This window comes from Telopea speciosissima, chromosome 11 (assembly GCF_018873765.1).
Source record: "Telopea speciosissima isolate NSW1024214 ecotype Mountain lineage chromosome 11, Tspe_v1, whole genome shotgun sequence".
Classification (NCBI taxonomy): Eukaryota; Viridiplantae; Streptophyta; class Magnoliopsida; order Proteales; family Proteaceae; genus Telopea; species Telopea speciosissima.
Window position 1 is genome coordinate 26,023,838 of NC_057926.1, and position 20,978 is coordinate 26,044,815.

Consider the following 20,978-nt stretch of genomic DNA (forward strand, 5'->3'; position numbering starts at 1 on the left):
ATCAATCTTCGCCTTTTCCTAGGAAAAATAGGCAGGTGTGGAGAGCATCAAGGAATGGTATTTTCACAGTGAAAAGTGCTTATTATCTTTTAACCAATGATAAGGATAATTTGCTGTTGCAGCGTGCCTCTACTTCTTCATCTTCATCTAGACATGATGTTCCTGATTCTGTTTGGAGGACTATTTGGTCTTGCAAAACTATTCCAAAGATCCAACGTTTTTTTATGGCGTTCTTTTGTTGATGGTGTTGCATTGGGTGATGCTTTAGCAAGACGACATTGTCATATTGATCCTTTATGTGGGTGGTATGATGATACTGAAATCATTACTCACATTTTACTTTGCTGTAGTTTTGCAAAGGCCGTCTGGTTTGGCAATGATTTGGGTTATTCTTCTATTCCAACAGAGGTTTCTCATGTTTCCAATTTTCTGATGGTTTGGAAGTCTTTTACAAGTCTTGGGAAGGAATGGAGTAAGGCTCTATCTTCACTTTGTTCGTTTATTTTTTGGTATATATGGGTTGCTTGTTGTGATTTCATATTTAGTAAACAAACTTGGAGCCTGGAGGATGTTATCCATTTTGCAACTAAGAGCTATCGGGAATTTTATGGTAATGTGGGGTCTTCTACTACTCTTTTGATTGATAGTCAGATGCCGACTAGTTCTCAATGGTCAGCTCCACCATCTAACCATGTCAAGGTGAATTGTGATGCTAGTTTTTGCCAGAAGGACTGTAAGGGTGGGATTGATTTTATCTTCAGAGATTCTACTGGCACACTATTATTTTCTGTCTCTATGCTGTTGGCTTTTGCTACAATTCTTGTGGGAGAGGCTATTGCTATTCGATCGGCTTTGTTGGAAGGGATTTCAAAAGGTTTTGACCGTCTAGTGGTGGAATTAGATAACAAGGACATGATCACTTATCTTGTGCAACCGGAATGCCACCCTCCATTGGAGATTAAACCTATAATGGAAGATATTATTCACTTGTCATCTTATTATATTTCATCTACTTTTCTCATGTTCCAAGAGAGATAAACAGTGTTATAGACTCTCTGGCAAGGAAGGCCCTGATGGTTAGATGTACAATAATTTGGCCACATTCCGATCAATGGATCTTGGGGTTATGCTCAACTCCTTCCATGTGTAATACATCTTAACTTTATAAAGTTTGCATCTTTCTATCAAAAAAAAATAAAAAATGCATGTGAGGTCTTCTGTCACATGGGCCAGCCATGCCCACTCCAAAAAAAGAGCCATGATTTCTTGCCAGTAACAAGTGTAACGACTCAATCCTTGCATTGATAATATCTCGGAAAAAAGTTCTCTGTCTAGGAGTGTGGCCTACGCCAGCACTCCCATGAGTCTATCTCTCTCCTCCCCATGTGAAAAGATACCTCTACCTCCTTGTTTTAAGAAGGAGAGAGATAGACCTACGCCAGCACTCCCGCACAAAGAACTGCTTCCGAATCTCAATCTTATTTCTATTAGGGACAGCCGGACAGGCCAGGTGCCAGGTTCATTGGTTGTCCTTAGAAGCACTTTATTCCTTGACTTCATCAGAAAAGTGTACTTAGCCTTTAAACCTTCACATTCATCACGAGTTAAATACTTAAAATCCAAAGACAAAATACCGAAAAGTAGGTTATATCGAAATCGATTCGCTTAGGTCAAAATACCTCTCAAAAAGCTCTATTATTTGCTTCATATCGAAATCGAATCGCAATATACACACAGGGGGGAGAGAGACGTTGGGTGTTCTAGGGTTTATTCATCTCCAATCCAGTCCCATCGCAACGTTCTACTCCCTAGGCTGCTTCATCTCCGAAACCCTAAAGTTCGATTCACAGTGGGTTATCTATTTGAAAGGTTAGAAGATCTTCTATCTATTGAAATGTCATTTTTTTTGAATCCGAACTCATTTGATACAATGTGCAGTATTTCCTACATTTAGTTTTAGGGTTCTGCATAGCATGAGATTGCTGTAAAGGTTCTAAATTTTCCATTTCTGTGTTGGTGTGCAGATTCGCTATTATTTCTAGGGTCTCGAAATCATATTTTTTAGAGAGGGTTTTGAGCTTTTCCTTTTCCTTTTTTTTTCAAATTCTCCACTGGGAGATGACATTTGGTTGCGTTCTTGGCGGTCGTCTTCCTGTTCTCTGAGTTGGCTTTGTCTAGAAGTGGGTTTCTGTGGAACAGCTGAACGTTGCTAAGCTTACTGTGTGGTTATGGAGATACAGACTTCAGGGAAGCCAATTGATTCTTTACTGGAGAAGGTCTTGTGTGTAAACATCCTTTCTTCGGACTATTTTAAAGAGCTTTACAAATTGAAGACTTACCATGAAGTTATAGATGAGATTTATAATCATGTTGATCATGTGGAGCCATGGATGACTGGAAACTGTAGGGGCCCTTCGACAGCATTTTGTCTGCTGTACAAGTTTTTTACTATGAAGCTCACGGTCAAGCAAATGCATGGCCTTTTGAAACATCCTGATTCTGCTTATATTAGAGCTGTAAGTGTTTTTCTATCCAGAATTTGTATCTTGATGGTTAAGATATTTTGCTGTTTGAAGTACATGCTTCTGCCAATAAAGAATCTTCAATTTTTTTGTTAGCATCATTTTACCCCTTTTTGTTTTTCTTCAAGTCCACGTCGGATATATTATCCCAATTTGTAGCTGTATTGTTAAGGAAGCTGTCTGTTCATATTATTATTTCCTCTGTTTGAATTCTGTTGGAACTACCATTTCCTGGTGTGCAACTCTTCTGCACCATTAATCCTTAACATCCAAATTGATCAATAGTCTTCCTTTGTTAATGCTTAGATGTCCAGTAACACACTTCACTTTGTTAATTAATTATATATAGTAAGGTTTATTCTGCATTTATTAGTTGTGATTGGGAAACTGATTTGGTTCCTTACATCTTGTCTCATGGGGCAGAGACTGATGCTAATTTTTGTTCTGCAGATTGGATTCCTCTACTTAAGATATGTAGCTGACTCAAAAACTTTGTGGACTTGGTTTGAGCCTTATGTCAAAGATGAAGAGGTACTTTTGAATTGTGGCTACATCCATGTTGTATTCAGCCATTTTCTTAGATATTATTGTCTGTGGGATTACTCTTCAAATTTTGGTGGGGGGTATACTGTGCTACTTGTTTTCTGTAGGGGCTGTTAGATTCTAAAGTTTCCAAAATGTGTGCACTTTGACTTTAACTTCTAAATGTATTATAGGTTCCACTTCCATTGGTGGTGCTGGTAGCCTGTGAATATTCACTGGCACACTTTTTCAGGACCTTCCTTTGTGTTTTCTAGCTTTAATAAATAGGGTTAAAGGGACTTTGAGTTACATCTATGTAACTAGGTATCAACTTGCTCACTCTTGAATGCTTTTCCTTCAAATTTGTAGGGCCTACTTCTCCTCCAAATTTTTAGGTCCTACTTTTCCTGGTTTTGTATCTTATGAGGATCTGCTTAGACTCTGACATGACATTTGATGTGCCAAGGATTTTGAAGCAATATTTATATTTGATTGTAAAAACATATTTGCTTGGGTTGTCTTCCTCAATATGGGGCCAAAAAAAAAAGGGAAAAAAAAATTCATCCTATTGTTGTTTTTTATGAATGGGTATAGGATGCTTTGGGACATTGGATTATGTTCATAGAAGAATTTTGGCTTTGGTTTTTAAGAACTTCGGTTTTTTGGTGTGTTTTTGTACAAACGGTTATTTTTGGTGACGTTCTAATGGAATCAAATGTGATAAATATTTAGAGACATTCTAATGGAGTCCTAATGACCAAACTATTAATGACTAGGAAATTAAGACATAACCAGGATCGCAGGACACCAATTGTACCAGATTTGAGAGAAAGAGAACTCAAAATCTGGGTATCAGATTTAAGTCAAACCCTGGTCGAGTGTAGGTCTGAAACACTAGTATGAATACCCAAAAGTTGGGAAAAATCCAATGGTTAGATAGCTGGTAATAACAGATATTTCAAAATACAAAGTTGAATTTCAGAAATTAGTAACTACCAAGTCCTAGATAGATGGTAGATCTACTAGGAGCCAGGTAAATCAAGATCTTATAATCTGCTGGCCGATTGGGGCAGATTTGAGGAATTAGGTCAAAACTAGGGTTAGGTTTAGGGTAATGGGGTTGGATTTTAATTGGTAAAGTTAGGCAGGCTTAGTGGAAGCTAACAGTGAGGGTTTGAATGAGGTTTCAGTTAAAATTTAAAAATCAGAAAATTAGGGTTAGGGTTTCGGGTTTTGGGGAAGATAAGAGTGATGGGTTTTAGGGTTTAGAGTGAGAGTTTGAGCTAGGGCTTTAGGTCGAGTGCTAAGGGCAGTAAGGGAGAGGTTCGGCTGTAATATGGGCAGGTTTCAATGGCTGGATTGATCTGGGTAGCTTTTTAGGGTTTTGGGTTTTAATGGAGATGAGGGGGTTTAGGGTTTTAGGTGCTAGGGTGGGCCTGCAACTAAGGTCGAGTGGAGGAGGAGGTGAGAGGGGCTGTGGTTGAAATTTGATTGAATTTGGTTGGTGGAATTGGGCTGGGCAGAATCTAGATAATCTAGGGTTTGGGTGGATTGATTGGATTAATGGAGGGGATGATAATGGAAGTCAATAGGCTTAGGTTGGAGGATTAGAAGAAGAACGGTGAATGCTGTAACCGTAAATTACTTACTTGAAAAGTGATCTTCAATAGCAGCAGCAGCTTGAAGAAGATAGGGTCTCCTGATCTACAAGATGGAAGGAGATGAAGAAGATCCTCCCGATCTACGAGATGCAAGGAGTCAACTGGAGATCCACCAGTCCCTTTCACCTTGGTATTACTCACAAGGAACACTTTGAAAGGAGCAAAGCAGCAGCAATAGGCAGCAAGCAAACAAGCTTATTTACTGAAATCTGAACTGTGGGGGAGCCTCCCATGATTTTATTATTTATAATATGGCCTAAGGCCCAATTCTTGGTACAAATATGAATCCCTCCTTCGCATAAATCGTGGAAGGGGTGTGACACTTTGATTAAAACTAAAAAACTTCAAAGATTCCTAATCTACCAATAAGAAATAAGCACCTAACAACCAATAAGAATTAATCACTTAAATTGAACCGGTTTAAATTGAACCAAGGCTGAACCGGTTCAATTTAAGTTGCATTTAAACTGAAAAATAAACGAAGTACAGGAAATAGCTAAAGCTGAAATAAAACTAAGTAACAAACTAAGGCTCCAAATACTAGGCCCTAATCTTAGGGCTTATTCTTCCTCTTGCGGGTGATTGGATCTGCATCACCAAGAACTACCCAACGACTGAACAGATCAGAACCAAGTTTTAGTCGATGGATGAGTCTGGTTACTAGGTATGAAACCCAGAATTTCTCACCAATTCAATGGTTGGATTTAGAGATATTACCCTTCTGTAGTTGCAAGAAAAGACATGAAAAACAGGTGAACCGCAATTCAATTCGAATAGTAATGAACCAACAGTAAACCCATACCAGCTGCACTGGAAATAAAATCAAGGATTCAAGTTTCGGTATTGCGTATCGTATTGGTGGGATGATTTTAAGAGACGTATCGTATCGTATCGTATTGGAGATACACAAGATACGCTAAAGATACACAAGAAAATGGTCAAGATATGCATGGAAATACACTTTTGGAGCCAAAAATAGTATAAATAAGCACTATGTAACTTGTATCATGCACAAACACTAAAATGGAGAACAACGTAATAATGAGACAAGTGCATTCTATTGAAATTATTATCAACGATGGGGTTTTCGGAAACAACCTCTCCTGGGAAGCAGAGGATAAGGCTGTGTACATTTGCCCCTCCTAGACCTTGTCGTAGCGGGAGTCTCATGCAATGGAACACTCATTTTATAAAGGATGGGGTTTCTTACATGTAGTAATAGTCTATTGTATAATGAGACAAGTTCTCTTAGTGATATAACCAAAAAAATCAAGTTCTTTGAAAGCCTACCTTTTCTGAGAACTTCGCCTTCAATCTCTGATTTCAGTCACTTGAATGATCGAAAGAAAGCTTTGTTGGTTGAATCTGATTAGTTTTTTTTTATCTTTAATGTAAATCCTAATGTAAGAATAGATTAGGGTTAACCTAGTCCCAATTACGCGCAACACAAATAGCCAAATAGCAGCAAGAAACACTGCAACTGAAGGTATGAAACAGAGGTTTAGCATCAGAAAATTGCTTACTCCAGAACCAGTAGTTCCCCAACTTGTATGGGACTGATACTCCTAACAAGTAAGGTCCAATAAGGGTGATGAAGCCCTAGAGATCTCAGCTTTGATTGATTGCTGAAGAGGGAGATACCAGGAGGTTACTAAAATAGAAGGTAAACTCAGATTTTGTAACTTAGTGAGTAGAGATCAAACCAGCCATAAGAAAGTAACTAAACTTGGATTGAATGCTTGTATGGCAGAGAAACATTGCTGAAAGTCTCACTTGATTCTAATGGTTGATTTGGGAGATATGGCAGCAACACCCAAACTAGAAACTAGTTCTCTGCAGGCCAAACCAGCCACTGGTTTGGGTCTAACTTGGATCGAGTGTAGGGATTATAGATAGAAGGCTCTGCTGCAAATTTGGTGAAATTCTGATGGTTAGAAGTGAAGTTATGGGGGTGGAATGAAAATAGAAGGTTATGGAGAATAGGGCAATTTAGCCAACAGAATAGGCTAACAACTGGATCAAGTGAAGGGGGTGTTGGTGTGATGCTATGCTCTAAAACCCAGTAAGTTCTGATGTGGGGTTATTGAGTTCTGGAATTAGAAGGTTGCAGCAACAACTCAACTTGCAGGAGCAGCAGCAGGCTTCGTCGATGGCAGCAACAACAGAAACAGTCTTGGAGTGTCTGGGGGTTAATTGCAGATGGAGAGAATGGAGAAGAAGAGAATTAGAAAGTAGGGGGGATAGGAGGATTAGGCTCTCTCAGCCAGGCTCCTTCAGCCCTTCAAGTCACAATCAATTGGACATGTGAATCTTCATGTTTCAAAGCAAAACTTCATTCATCAAACAAATCGTGGGGAGCCTCTAAGGGCTGTTACATATAAATAAAAAGCATAGCTTGCATCTCAAGCTTTAACAAAAATAGCAACTAATAAAATTCAGTGGCTAAGAAGGCATGAATTAGAAACTACTAAATACTAATTGATTCTAAAGCCTTCAAATCTCCTCAACTGAATAATGTGGACCCCACTTTAGATGGCTTAATAGGTGCAGCCGAACTCCATAGCTTGTGTTCCCCACCGTTTAAGTTGTCTCCATCAGTTCAGTTAAAAAGACTTTAAGACATTGACAAAACTGTCCCCATGATTCTTCTAGTAATATTCTCACCAAGCCAAATTAAGGGGATGTAACACTGTTCATGCAAACAGTAACATGAACAATGTTTTGGCCTCTTTGTCTTCATGTTTTGTCCTACATCAAACCCCAAGTCAGCAAAGTAGAAAAAGGAGATTGAGAGTACGGAATGAGACTCTCGGGTGGTCATTTTCGTCTTCAAAACTTTTTTCCGAGTTTTGGAATATGAACATGAGCTTTTAATGGCCTGTATCACAACATATCGCAATGTGTCGCATTGTATTGCACTATATCGGTTGATACGTATCGATACTTATTTTTTTTAACCTCTTAGCTGGATGTATCGATGAGTATCGGTAGTATCGTATCACACTGTATCGGCTGATACAATGCAATACTTATTGATACATGATATTTAAAAAAAAAAAAAAGATGTGTCTCACTGTATCATATCTATAACCTGCGATAACGATACGAATTGGCTGATACGAAATGTGATATGGTGTGATACGTTAAACCATGAATAAAATAGAAATAAAAGGAGAAGATGGTAGAGAATGAGAAGGGATAAGAAGGATATGTTGGTATCTCACCTACCATGCAGAAGCTCTCCCACCTATCCTCCACATGGGCCTCTCACCCAGGCTGTCTCTCACAGCAGCTGAATCACACACCACTATACTAGCATAAATCCATTTTTTCATTCTTCAAATCGTGGCCAGCCCCTTCTCTTTATTAAATAGTAAAGCAACTATTATGCAGTTGGAAACTTAAAAAATAGAAACTACTCCTATCCTAAGATCTCTCTTCTAGAAACATTAAAAATTAAAAAGTAGTTATAAAAGGAAGCATGTTCTTAGCTATCTAATAAATCTAGCCTAAATTTCTTCAAAACAGAAATTGAAATTAACTACAATCTAACTTATAGCTACGAAATAGAAATTCCAACTTAGCAATGGTTACAAAGGTAGAAACTTAAGTAATACGTGCTAAACTAAACCAGCAAATAAAGCGGCCTTCTCTTGCTATCTTCAGAGGGACCCACACTAGGTCTATGTGTACAGTAACTGTGTGAACAGTATTCTTCCTAAATTCTGTTTTGGTCCTTTTCTTCTTCATGCTTTCATCTACATCACATTCTTTTTGTGTAATTTGTTTCAACAAAAAGGACGGTCAGATAGAATCGTAATAGGAATAGCTGGACCTGTTTTCTGTATAAGATGGGATTAATTTCGAGTGTCTTAGTAATAGTTGTCAAGGCGTAGCCAAGGCAGTGCCTTGGTATCCAGGTGCCTTGTTGGTGTTCCTTTCGTCTAGGCTTCCTCCAACGCCTTGGGGCCTAGACGCTGTGACAACTATGATCTCAGTATTCCAAATGCAACCTTTTTTCTTCCTTCCATAGTTATCAAGGTGGCAAGGAGACAATGGTGTTGGAGAGGATCTAAAATCAAGGCGGCACCAACAAGGTGGAAAGGTGGACGCCTAGGCGACCAAGGCGCCCAAGGCAACCAAGGAGCCTGGATGCTAAGGCGACGCCTTGATAACAATGCTTCCTTCTAGGTAGACATACCTGATTAAGATCATAATAATGGGAAATGTCCTTTACCTGGCTTGGCCCTCAGCCTCTGCCTTCACTAGGGTAACCTTAGCTGAATTCATAACTGCCCACCATTTTGAGAAATGTCGGGCACTGATCTGGTGAATCCACTGTTGTCGACCATATTGCCCCAATGTATTGAACTCTTACCTTATATTTCAGCCATTGAATAAAAATTTCCAACGTTTACTTCTGATCCAATTTGCAAAGTTTTATATTTCCTTGTAGGAAGACTAGTTTTGGTGAAATTAACCAGTGGATAGTTGGGACCTAGACAACATGTCCAGAAAATTTGCGCTTGAAGTAAGCTGCCATGTGGTAGATATTTGGAGCCGTATAGATAAAATTTCTTTTAATGGTCTTTGAAGAGTACTATATCATGTTCAAAAAAAGAGCTACCCAGTGCATGAGGCTCCCGCAAATTTGAGCTTGAAATAAGCTGCCATGTGGTAGATATTTGGGGCCGTAGAGATAAGACTTCTTTTAATGGTCTTTGAAGGGTACTATATCATGTTAAAAGAAAAAGAGCTATCCAGTGCATGAGGCTCCCGCTATTGTAGGGTCTAGGAGGGGCAAATGTACAGAGTCTTACCACTTGCTTTGCAGGAGAGGCTGTTTCCAAGTTTTCAATCTGCAACCAACAGGTTGCAATAGCACAACTTAAACATTGTGCCAAGGCTCGCCCTCTCTGTGACATCTAAGTATGTTATTAAATGCAGTATCAGTTTCTAAAAGTATCAAAGTAACTGTTCAAAAAATATTGTAGACATTTAAAAAGAGTTATTATTTACTATTAAGTCAATGTACATTCTTCATATAAAGAAATATCTGGGAGAAGAAACAGAATCCTAAGCATAATCTTGCTTTGTAATTTGAAACAACACAGCTCTTAAAATGAGAGTAATATTAGAGTATGGAATACATGTAATAATTAAGCTTACTTTTCTGAAATGCGTATTCTACGCATCATGTTTTCGCAAAATAACTGCCTTTGCAATTTCAAGTTCTGCAATGCTTCTTACAAGGTCCACGTTCATTACCGAAATCACCTTAAAAAATTGAAGTACCTTGAGGTACTATTTCATGTTATATTTTAATATTTTCATCCGATTTTAGACGTGCAAGCCTTGACGCATTGATTAAATTGCACAATTGCAACCATCAATTTGCGGGTTTGAAAATGGAAACAGCCTCTCCATGAAGCGGGGGTAAGGCTGCGTACATTTGCCCCTTCCAGACCCTACAGTAGTGGAAGCCTTGTGCACTAGGATTCTCTCTTTTTTTTAATTATCAGTTTTTAGATGTGCATAAAAAATATTTGGAGCAGCGAAGGGAACTATATCAGCTTTGTTTTAGATATCTAAGATAAGAAAAGAAGAAATTTTGTAAGTTCACAACTTGGCAATTATTTCGAATTTTCACTATAAAGAATTTTTTTAAAGACAAAACTGACCTTTACACATAAGTGAGAACTGGAAGACCTAAAGTTTAAGCAAATAATGTCACAAGATAGATGGAAACAGTTAAATACTCAAGAAGGAAATGGATCCTAGTTCTGTTCATATTTGGCCCTATTCTTTCTTTATTTATTTTCAGCAGAGGTAGAGATAAGGGCTTCAGGTGCTATGTCACTGATGCAGATCAATTGAGAGAGAGAGAGGCAACAATCTCAACTCAAAAACTAACCTCTTTCTGCTAGCTGAATACTGCAACAACCAGTCCTGCATTATTGATGTAGATTCAACACCAAAATAAGCTTGTTTTTATTAAGAATCAGTCTAGGGTTGGATTATATATATGTTGGGCCTTTGATCCCATGGATTTTTTACGTAATAGGCATAGTTCTCATGGCATCTAGGCGACCCAAGGGGTTGGAGAGGGTAAAAAAGCAAGCTGACACCAATTAGGCGACTAAGGTGTTCAAGGCGCCCGCCTAGGTGACCAAGATGCCTGGACGCCTTGACAACTATAATAATAGGCTACTTTTATGGGCCTAAAATATGGGTAATTAGGTTGCAGATGAGATTCTTACTTAGTTTTAATTTTGTGTAATTAGTGGTCATGTGATCACTTAAGTGATCATGTGACGACTTAAGTTGGGCTGGATTAGGACTTTATAAGTCCAGCCTTGTTTTAGTTTATTTGTTTTGTTATTTAACTTTCTTAGTCAGTTTAGGTTACCTAATAAGTTAAGGATTGGGTTTGGCCTTTCCTTTCTAGTGTATGAGTCTATTTTTTAGCGTTTTATACAAGGTTTTAAGGAGGCAAGTATTGAACACGAATTTTGACTAATGAAAAACTTTTTGCTGCTCTTCTTATCCATTGAAGATTTTTGTCTTGTGTTTGATCAAGGCTGGTGGGATTGGTGTTTGATCCAATCAACACCTTGCGGTGTGAAGCCCGAGTGGTTATTTTGTGATGCAGGTTCATCATAGAAATTAGCTTATTTCTTTAGAAATAGTCTTAGGGTTGGGTTATATACATGTGGGGCCTTTGTTCCCAAGTTCTATGTATTAGGCCACTTTAATGAGCCTAAACTAGGGGTACATAGGTTGCATACGAGATTAGTCCAATACTTAATTTATTTTTATGTTTTTTCAATTGAACCGGTTCAAATTTGTTGCATCCAGTTGGTTCAATTTAAGTGATCATGTGACTTGGTTAAGTGGTCATGTGATGTAAGTTGGGCTGAATTAGGACTCTATAAGTCCAGCCATGTTTTGAGTGGATTTCCTTTAGTATTCTAGTTTCCTAGTCAGTTTAAGTTACCTAATAGGTTAGGGATGGGTTAGGTCATTCCTTTTTAGTGTCGAAGTCTATTTTTGAGTCTTCTATATAAGTCTGTAAGGGAGGTCAGTATTGAATACGAATTTGATTAATAAAAAATGCTTTTGTTTGTTGCCATAGCTGCTACTCTACTCTGTTGAGTGTTGCCTTGTGAGTAATATCAAGGTGAGGGATTGGTGGATTCCGATAGACTCCTTGCATCTTGTAGATCAGGAGGTCCTTCTTTTAGTTTCTTCAATCTGCTACTGTTGGAGATCATTGTTAATTCAAGTAAGTAGTTTTATAATTCTGCAATTTAATTCCTCTTCTTAATCCTCCATTTAACCCTAATCATTCCCATAACCCTAGCCTCACTCCAAAATCTGTCCAGCCTTGTCCCTCCACTCGATCTCAGTTGCAGCCCAATTTGTCCATCAAAACCCTAAATCCAATTTTGCGCTAAATTGCAGAATTTCAAAACTCATCCAAACCCTAACTTCTTTATACCAAAATAACCCCCTAGACTTGCCCATTAATACCCTATAAACCCCTTTCCCAAAATCCACCCCTAAACCCTAGATCCTGAAAACACTCCATTTTTACAAGGCCTCTAACCCGAAACCCTAGATGTCCAACTTCATCCAAATCAATCCAAACCTACGCCAATAAACTCCTAAAAACCTGCACATCATTACCAAATAAAACCCTAGCTCGAAACCCTAACCCTAACCCTAATTCTGCCCTAATTAGCTTAAGCTGTCCCAATCGGCCAGCCTTGTTTGGTGATCCTGTTACCCTGGCTCCTAGTGGGACTACTCCTACGTAGTACTACATTTTGAAGCTCTCCTTCAAGTTACTTGAAGATTTCTTTGAAGATCTCCTTCAAGTTCAAGATCAAGATTTAATCTTTATTCAAGACCATCAACCAAACAAGATGTTGCCAAGATTTCTATGCAACGACAGTAAGTTTGATCCATCCCATCAATATCCATTCTTCTCCTAATCCTCCAAACCACCCCTAAAACCCTAATTTTCCTGGCCATAATTGTCAAGGCATCGTCCAAGCAGATTTCTAGGTGCCTAGGTGGCTGCCGCCTTATTGTAGGGCGCCTTACACTGGTTTAATTGGTCTCAGACCAGGTTTTGGCATTTAGTTATGCCAAATATCATTTAAGTAAATGAAATATATTTGAATGAAATAAAAATAGTTAAAAAAAAAAAATTCCAAAAGGATAAAAAGTCAACCCCCTAGTTCAAGAACAAAAACTCGATTTTTTATGGTTGGTGATATTTTCAACTTTCTAATGTTGGGTTTTTTTCTCAAATCTAAAAATTCCATAAATCTTAATATGGGAAAACATTGCTAAAAACCAAATGTGTGATAAAATATTCATTTGATTTGATATTAAAAAAAAATATTTTCATTCAAAGCGATAAGGTTTGACAGGAAAATAACTTCTTCATTATAAATCAGATTTTAGCAATCTTGGATTTGTTGGAAAGCTGGTTTTGTATTCTACCTAATACAAAAAGTCTCATGTAAAAATAAAATCATTTGATCAATCAGATTTCTTCGAGAACAAAAACATTTCTCTAAATCGAGAGCAGGTTAATTACTTATTGATAAGATCATATTTTTTAATTACAGTATAAACCAAATGTGAGATTAGGTATGCCTGAAAATGACCAATTCCAAGAACATATAAACCAAATGTATGTTTTGATTGGTTCAAGCTTCCAATAGCTTGCTTGTTCAGTTCTGCTGTATTCTATTTCTATGTTGATTTTTGATGATTTGATGTGACTTAATGTTGTGTTTTGATGACTTGATGTGGCTTAATGTTGATTTTTGATAATATAAAGTACATATTGTAGCATACTAAATAATGTTAGAAAAGAGGGGAAATAAAAAATAACACATGGGCACCTTGGTCGCCTAGGCGACTCCTAGGTGGGCACCTTGTCACCTAAGTGCTTAGACACCCCTCCACCGCCTTGTCGCCTTGACAACTATGCCACTAAATATTTGCCCTATTTCTTGTAAAAATTAACTTTAGGGAAAAGGGTATACCTCAAAGTTTGAGTCTTTAACAAATCTCGCTAAATGCAGCAAATCGTTACTGTAGACGTATTATAGTAGTCTCATGGTACAAGATCTCGGCAAGATCTCAAAATTATTTCGGTTTCGCCAGGTCCCGAGACGAGACCAGTGACAATATAGAAAAATGACAATATCTCGGTCGAGATCTCAGTACTTATCTCGGTCTCGATTTGACTCGAGACCAAACCAAGCTATAAAAAGGCAACCTCTCGGTGATATTTAGACCTCAACTCGAAATCTTGCCTCTCTCGCTTTGTTGTAAAGGACGCTTGGAGGTGAGGGTTTAGGTGCTTTTTTTGGCAAATCTCACCTCAACTGAAGATTAAAGCTTTGATATTCAAGATTGAAGCTTTAACATTAGGAGAGGGAGTTGCATTGCATCTCAAGAATAGTTTTAAGTACACTTGTATTTGTTTAATTTATGTTTCTTTCTGAGTTTCTAACAATTATTAACAAACCGTCAAACCATCTCCATGTATGACTATGAATATGATGCCTAATGTTTAAATGGCTTATAGTTTGATGTTTTTAATTCCTAATGCTTATTTTTAGTTGTTTTACACTTCTACTTTAATTATAAATGTTCTAAATATTGTGTGGAATAGCCTAAGGTAGACCTCACGTACGCCGTAGACTAAAAACTAATGATTCCATTATGCTTAGAAGGGCCCAAAGTAGGGTTGATGTCAAGTTTCAGGATCTATCTTGGCCATATGGCCATCGAACCAACCATCAAGTTGAGCCAGAAAAAAAATGTAAGATCTCGCCGAGATCTTGGTATATCTGGGTTTTGTGGCTTGGCGAATCCAGTGGCGAAACCGAGACCTAAAACCTTGAGTAGTCTCCAACACATTCCACCAAGATTTGTTGGTGATTTGGCCCAAAAACGCAAAAATGGGGTTTGCGGGCAAATTCCCCCTCCCTATCATAACTACCGAAACTGGTGGGTTGAAATTTTGACCAATTTCGATCAAGATGTTGATTTTAAACAAAATGAATGTATCGAGATGTCACCCAAAATGAAATTTTGACCTAAATATTGCTATTTTGGTCGAAACTTGGTATACCTCAAGGGTCGACTAAGGTTTCGTTTCAACCGGTGTTGAATCCGAAAAAAGTCACAAAATCTTGGTGGTTTCGATTGACATTTTGAACTGTGGTCCAAAAGTTAAAATCCCATAAGTAACTAATACCAAAACAGAGCCTGTACTTGGGCTTTGAGCTCATTAAAGAATTCATCCCTTACATGGCCAATTAAATTGGCTAAGAATTGAGCCAAGAGGCTTGTTTCTTGGGCCAAACAATTTTAGACTTAGGCTTGCATGCTGGTCAAATTTATTAAGCCTATTGACGGATAAGATCAAACTGTCCGATGATTGAGCTTCATCTTCTACAAAAGAGAATCTTGAACTGCAATTTTCTTATTGCTAAAGAATTTTCTATGCAATGTTTTGTTGACATTGCCTCTTGATAATAAAACTTCTGTAACTTCATTTTCTTAAAAAGCTGAAAACTTTGGAACCAGTTTACCTGTTGAATGTTTAGACCATGAAAAAATAATCTTAACCACTCCATGGAATATGAAAGCATAATTTGAGTGAAGAAGATTGTTCTTATGACCAAGGTTTTGGGAGGGAGTGCTTCCTCTTCTAGATGGTTCTGATTACAAGACTCATTCCAATGTTTAGGATGAGCCTGCTTTAAGCAAGGTAGAATGAAGGTTGGGATTTTCAGCATTTTTCTAGTTATAAATTTGGTGACCATTGCAGCAAGTTCAATGACTGATTAGTCTTGAATGCAATTTTTTTGAGACAAAAATGAATGTGCTAATTTATATTTGTTTTACTTAGCTTCCACATCTGTTTTTATGGATATGAATTGTGTGACATCTTTTTCTGAAGCCTGTGTAGGGTTATGGTTAACCATATTTAAGAGAGAAGACTATCGATCCCTTTCGAAAGCTTTGGGTTTGGTGGATCACCACGGTTCCTATGTATGCCATTTGGTTTTCTATTGTACCTATCTTAATGTTTCTTTACATTCTGTGTTTTCTCCACAGTTCTTTACTCAATCCTTGGTCCTTAATTTCAAGGATAACATGTGGGATTTCCTATTATACATCCCCCCCTTTTAACCTTTCTTCTACCCTTCTTTAAGTTTCCTGCCAATGTCAACAAATATTCTAGCCTAGGCACTTTGCGTGGATAGTAGTGGCCTCTTGGTGAGTGAAAAGAAAACAAAGGCACTAACTCGTATGTACTTGATGTGATCAGGATTCTGTGTGTTTGGTACCTTTAAAACACCTTAACTCCATGCACGGGCTTGTTTGATTATCATATGTAGGTTTGTTCATGGTTGCTAGGTAGGGGTGTAAATGAATAGCCGAAATCTGTTTCCGTATCTGTATTCGTATCTATTTAGCACTATCTGAATCTATCCGAAAGCTAAAAGGATGCAGATATGGATAGGCTATAACTATCCGAAAAGCTATATTTACATGTAAATGGATAAAATATCCGTTTCGTATAGCACTATCCGAGCCGAATCCGATCTGTTTACAGCCCTATTGCCAGGTGGCACCTATTCCAGCCTCACCTATTGCAACTGGAAATCTATACTTAAAAGCTTCCTGGTTGCTGATGTGGTTACCCAGACTCACCTATGCTTTTTCATTTTTCACCGCTAACACCAGTTGTAGTTAATGTTGGCTGCACATCTTTTGGGAAATGGCATGTTGGGTGCGGACAAGATTTGCCTAAAATGAGCATAGGAGAAGTTGTGAGGAAGGACATGCATAGTCTAGGTCTTGTACCAAGTATGACCTCGGATAGAGCATATTTGAGGGTAAGGATCCATGTAGCAGACCCCATTTAGTTGAGATTCTCCTGACTTGCGGGGCTGTACCTCTCTCCTCTTACTTTCATTTATCTTTCTTTCGTCCTTTTTCTTTTAGTTTCCATCTTTCATTTGCCATTTCCCTTTTGTCATCTACTCATTACACCTACCTTTTTTTTCTTCCCTAAACAGTCTTCCTCTTTCTTGTTTGTTTTGTATCCATGTAACCGACCCCATTAAGTTGGGATAAGGCTGTGTTTGTTGATGGTATTGTACTAATTTGAGATTTGTTGAGGTTCTTATAATCATGATTTTTTTTCTTTCAGGAATTTTCACCAGGATCAAATGGTCGCAGGACAACAATGGGTGTATATGTGCGTGATTTGCTTCTTGGACAAGTGAGTTGCAATCAACTTCCATCATTCTTTATTTTGTAAAATATTAACTGCTCGCTGGACTTCCATCTTCATTACACTAAAAAATTCTGTGCTAGGTTATAAATTCAAACATGATAAAATTTTGGAACTGTTTGCATCCTGTATGTATGTTTACAAATGATTTATCTCCATTAGGTAAGGCTAATGATTAATGGCTTTTGGTCCCTGATGCATCTGTTAGTCTGAGCTTGCAGTCTTATGGTGGTTGCTGAGAGAAAACATAAAACGACGCTCTGCCATTATCCAGGATAGACTTTATTAATTAATGTGGTTCTTTGTGAAACAAAGAGTGAAGAAAGTGATGTCATGTTTATAATTCCTTGTATCTTGATGTGTGAACTATTAAGAGCTTCAATCAAATCTTCAAATCTCAATTATATTGCTTACTACGTATGACTAAGCATTATTTGTTTGGTCTTTTTTAGTTCATAAATCTGAAAGTTCCTCAATCGAATTTTAAAATGCATTCAAAGCTAGCATATGAGTAGCTCTGTTAGTTGAACAAAGGGAATAAACTATAGTGGCAGACCTAGTAGTATGGAAGTGGGCTTTAATGTCCAAAGAAAATTTATTCATAGAACAGTATACTAAAAGAAAGTTTAAGATGTTTTATCAATTTATCATCATTATTTAGGATCCCTGATTCAAGCATCTGACTACTTTCTCTGAGCTTGTTTCAAACTCTGCAACATCAAAGCCAGGCAATTGTGCAAGTGAGCCCTTCAAAATTTTTTCCATACATTTGATGTTTGTCAAAGTAATTTGGTGCTGTTATCATGATATTCCCAACTTTTGCTGCAGCTGGATCACAGTGTAGGGTCAGTTAAAATTTTGTTACAATAGTTCAAAATATTGCGATGTGTAATTTTTCATTTGGTGCAAGACAGTGTGCAACAAAAGTCTCTTGCCTCAGTTTTTTCTGCATACTAGTTGTTGCTATAAAGGGTACAAGATTGATATGTTAAAAAGATCTGTGTAGCTGACTCGATTTGGTTGGGTAGTTGAGTTGAGAGTAGTGGATGGTTAGGTTCTCTTCCCCTTCCCCAAGATGTTTATAGTTGTTTTTTTTGGGGAGGGGGGGAGGGGGATTGGTAACCATTTCATAACAATGGTATTTTTTTTTGTTTCATTACCTATTTGTGTTATGAATTGTGTTTCTCTGTATGAAAATTAGAGTCGTCTTTTTCCCTTTCTAATTTCTTTTCTTCGCAGAATTGAACATATTTTTATTTCCTTATCAATCAAGTCAGTCCTTCCTGTGGGATAATTGTTTAAGTTTATTTTTATGGTGGTTTTGAGCAGCATGGTTTGGATGTTGTTTACTGAATGAGATTGGTGACCATAGACTTGCATTTGCAAATTTTCATATTTAGATTACCAATGAATAGTGGATGCTTCTTGTAGTTTCTGTAGCTGAATATACGTCCTAAAAGAAGCGAAGGACTGTACATGCTTTCCCAAGGAATTTAATTTTCTTGTGACCGTTTGTAGCTAGTAGACTTAATAGCTCTTTTTGTATCCCAAGAGAGGCTAAGTACTCACTAGTTGTTTGCCATTGTTTGCCAACAGTACTATTTCGATACCCTTTTCCCTCGGACACCCGTCCCTATCATGCGTCAGATTGTAGCCAACCTTGAGAAGATGAAGCTCCCTGCCAAGCACTCTGGTGTCACTGGGGAATCTACCCGTCATGGATCTGATGATACTGCTCGACGACCACCTTCTGTGAAAGCTGCTCTTTCAGTCTCCTTTGGTCAGCGTGCTCCCCATCGTGCATCAACGAGGGACTCATCACCAGTTAGGCGTACACTGCCTCCTCATGACAGAAACAATGGGGATGATGGTCGAAGATCTCCCAGCAGCCGTCGCAGCCGTAGCCGTGAATTTTCTGATCGTGACCATTCAGACAGGGATAGGGACCGGGAGAGGGAAAGGGACAGGACTAGGGAGAGGGAGAGAAATAGAGAAAGAGAAAGGGACAGGGAAAGGGACAGAGACAGTGAGAGGGAGCGGGACAGGGATAGAGACAGGGAGAGAGACAAGAACAGAGATAGGAAACATGAGTATGATCGACATGGAATTCATGAGAGCAGAGATTATCACAGGTCCAAGTATGCCGATGGGGATAGAGAAAGCAGCAGATGGGACCATGAGAGGAGTCGTCGTGATGGTAGTAGGCATAGAGAATCTAGCTCTCGCAGGAGTAGGAGCCGGAGCCGGAGTCGTAGTCGAAGTTTACAAGTCCACAATGATCATCCAAGTCCACCTAGAGATGGAAATAAGGAGAAGACACGCACACCTGCATCTAGCAATCTGGCCAAGTTGAGGGATCTATATGGGGATACAAGCGATCAAAAAGGTTATAATGGCCCAGATAGGGGTCCCAAAGACAGCAGCACTGAGGAGGTAATTAGACTTGGTGGTTCTACTTGGAAGTAGAGGGAAGTTTTATCTCTTCTACTAGGCATGCAGATGCTGGTATGTACTGGAAATGTAAAATGTTAATCGTCTTTGCTTTGGCCATGCTTTCAAATAAAGGTTTAGCCGAAGGACGAAAGCTGTGCTATGTTGGGTTAATATTCTGACAACATGACACTTCTGCGACATGTAATATTATGCAGCTAAATGTCTATTGTTCTGCAGTTGTATGTGCATAAAAATTTTCATACAACGATGACAAGTTTATCCTTTCTAATTTGATACACTTTCCTTTAAGTTATTTGGTTTATGTCCATTCTTATCATATGCAAGATACTTTTTTTCAGGTTCCGTGTCCGGTCAGGTTCGTAGGTTCCTCTCATAGGGGGCCAGAAATGACGACCTCATCCCCTGCTCGAACACATGCACCGGGTGGGGTGAAGTCGTTATTTCTGTCCTTCTTATGAGAGGAACCTATGAACCTGACAGGAGAAAAATTCACTTTGGGCATAGTAATGCATCACAAATGAATACCGTCATTGTGCAAAGGATATGAACCATTGAAAAATAATTAGTCGGTATAATCTCTGTTCCAATATACTCTTCGATCTCTTGCTTTCTAATGAGATTTTGAAATTCCAGGTTTCCAGGAAAAGCCAACTATCCACCCAACCATATTGGGAGAAGATATTGGCATGTTTAGTTCTGCAATGTCTTGATTTTGTTTGTTCTTTTGGTCTTTTTAGTGGCAAAAATGTCAATTCACATACATCCAGTGTTCTGGTTTTTTTTTTCTTTCTCCTCCTGTAGATCTGTTTATTTTCTGGGTGGTAAACTTCATTTCTAGATCGGCTAAGAATTAATCAGTCTATTGATACTGATATGAATCAATTGATCTGATACCGATTTCTCAAACCATGTGTAGAAGTAGAATGCAAAAACCATCGACTCGATAAATGTCAAATTTGGTTGACATCTACAAGTTTCAAACTTTAATATCTTTGGAACATGGATTAGGACTGGCTTATTGGACGGTTACACGTTGCGGTGGATAACTACAACAACAAACTAAGCCTTATCCCAACTTAATGGGGTTGGTTACATGGATCCAAACAAAACAAAATAAAGAAAACAAAGATATGCCTAAAAAGGACAAATGGAAAATGAGAATAAATAGAAAGATAAAAGATGTAGGAAGAAAAAGGCATAACCCAATACGTCAGGATAATCTCAGCTAAATGAGGTTGCTTTGTCCGATGCCATATTTGGGACCAAACCTAGACCATGCATGTCTTTCCTCACCACTTCTCCCATAGTCATTTTTGGTTTGTCCCTAGCTCTTTTTGCCCCTTCAATCGGAATCATATCATTCCTCCTTACTGGGGTGTCCCTTGGTTTCCGTTGAATATGACCATACCATGTTAAACAACTCTCTCGGAGCTTGCCATTGATCAGGGCAACTCCCAAGTCCGCTCTTATATGTTCAGT

At 38.3% G+C, this 20,978-nt stretch overlaps 2 protein-coding genes across 3 annotated transcripts in view; one reads left to right on the top strand and one right to left on the bottom strand.

The window, feature by feature from the left end:
* Window positions 1–6,242, bottom strand: part of LOC122645917 (26S proteasome regulatory subunit 6B homolog) — a 43,472-nt gene extending 37,230 nt beyond the window's left edge. The window contains exon 1 of the mRNA XM_043839325.1: window positions 6,237–6,242. The gene's annotated coding sequence lies outside the window, so the exon portion shown is untranslated. The remainder of the gene's footprint in view (window positions 1–6,236) is intronic.
* Window positions 2,093–19,770, top strand: LOC122645916 (pre-mRNA splicing factor SR-like 1). 2 transcript variants are annotated; one of them, XM_043839324.1, is made up of 5 exons: window positions 2,093–2,516; window positions 2,973–3,053; window positions 16,962–17,033; window positions 18,642–18,988; window positions 19,029–19,770. In XM_043839324.1, exons 1-5 carry the CDS (start codon window positions 2,229–2,231, stop codon window positions 19,396–19,398), a joined length of 1,158 nt encoding a protein of 385 aa, XP_043695259.1. In that variant the 5' UTR covers window positions 2,093–2,228; the 3' UTR covers window positions 19,399–19,770. The 2 variants fall into 2 exon arrangements, with proteins under 2 accessions (XP_043695259.1, XP_043695258.1); XM_043839323.1 differs by having other exon boundaries at window positions 18,642–19,770.
* The last annotated feature ends 1,208 nt before the right edge of the window (window positions 19,771–20,978 follow it).

What these genes read in the sequence shown, in the direction of transcription:
- LOC122645916 (XM_043839323.1), top strand. Translation starts at nt 2,229, where the DNA reads ATGGAGATACAGACTTCAGGGAAGCCAATTGATTCTTTACTGGAGAAG. An exon ending in ATTCTGCTTATATTAGAGCT is followed by an intron (nt 2,517 to 2,972) that starts GTAAGTGTTTTT and finishes TTTGTTCTGCAG; the next exon opens with ATTGGATTCCTCTACTTAAG. An exon ending in GTGATTTGCTTCTTGGACAA is followed by an intron (nt 17,034 to 18,641) that starts GTGAGTTGCAAT and finishes GTTTGCCAACAG; the next exon opens with TACTATTTCGATACCCTTTT.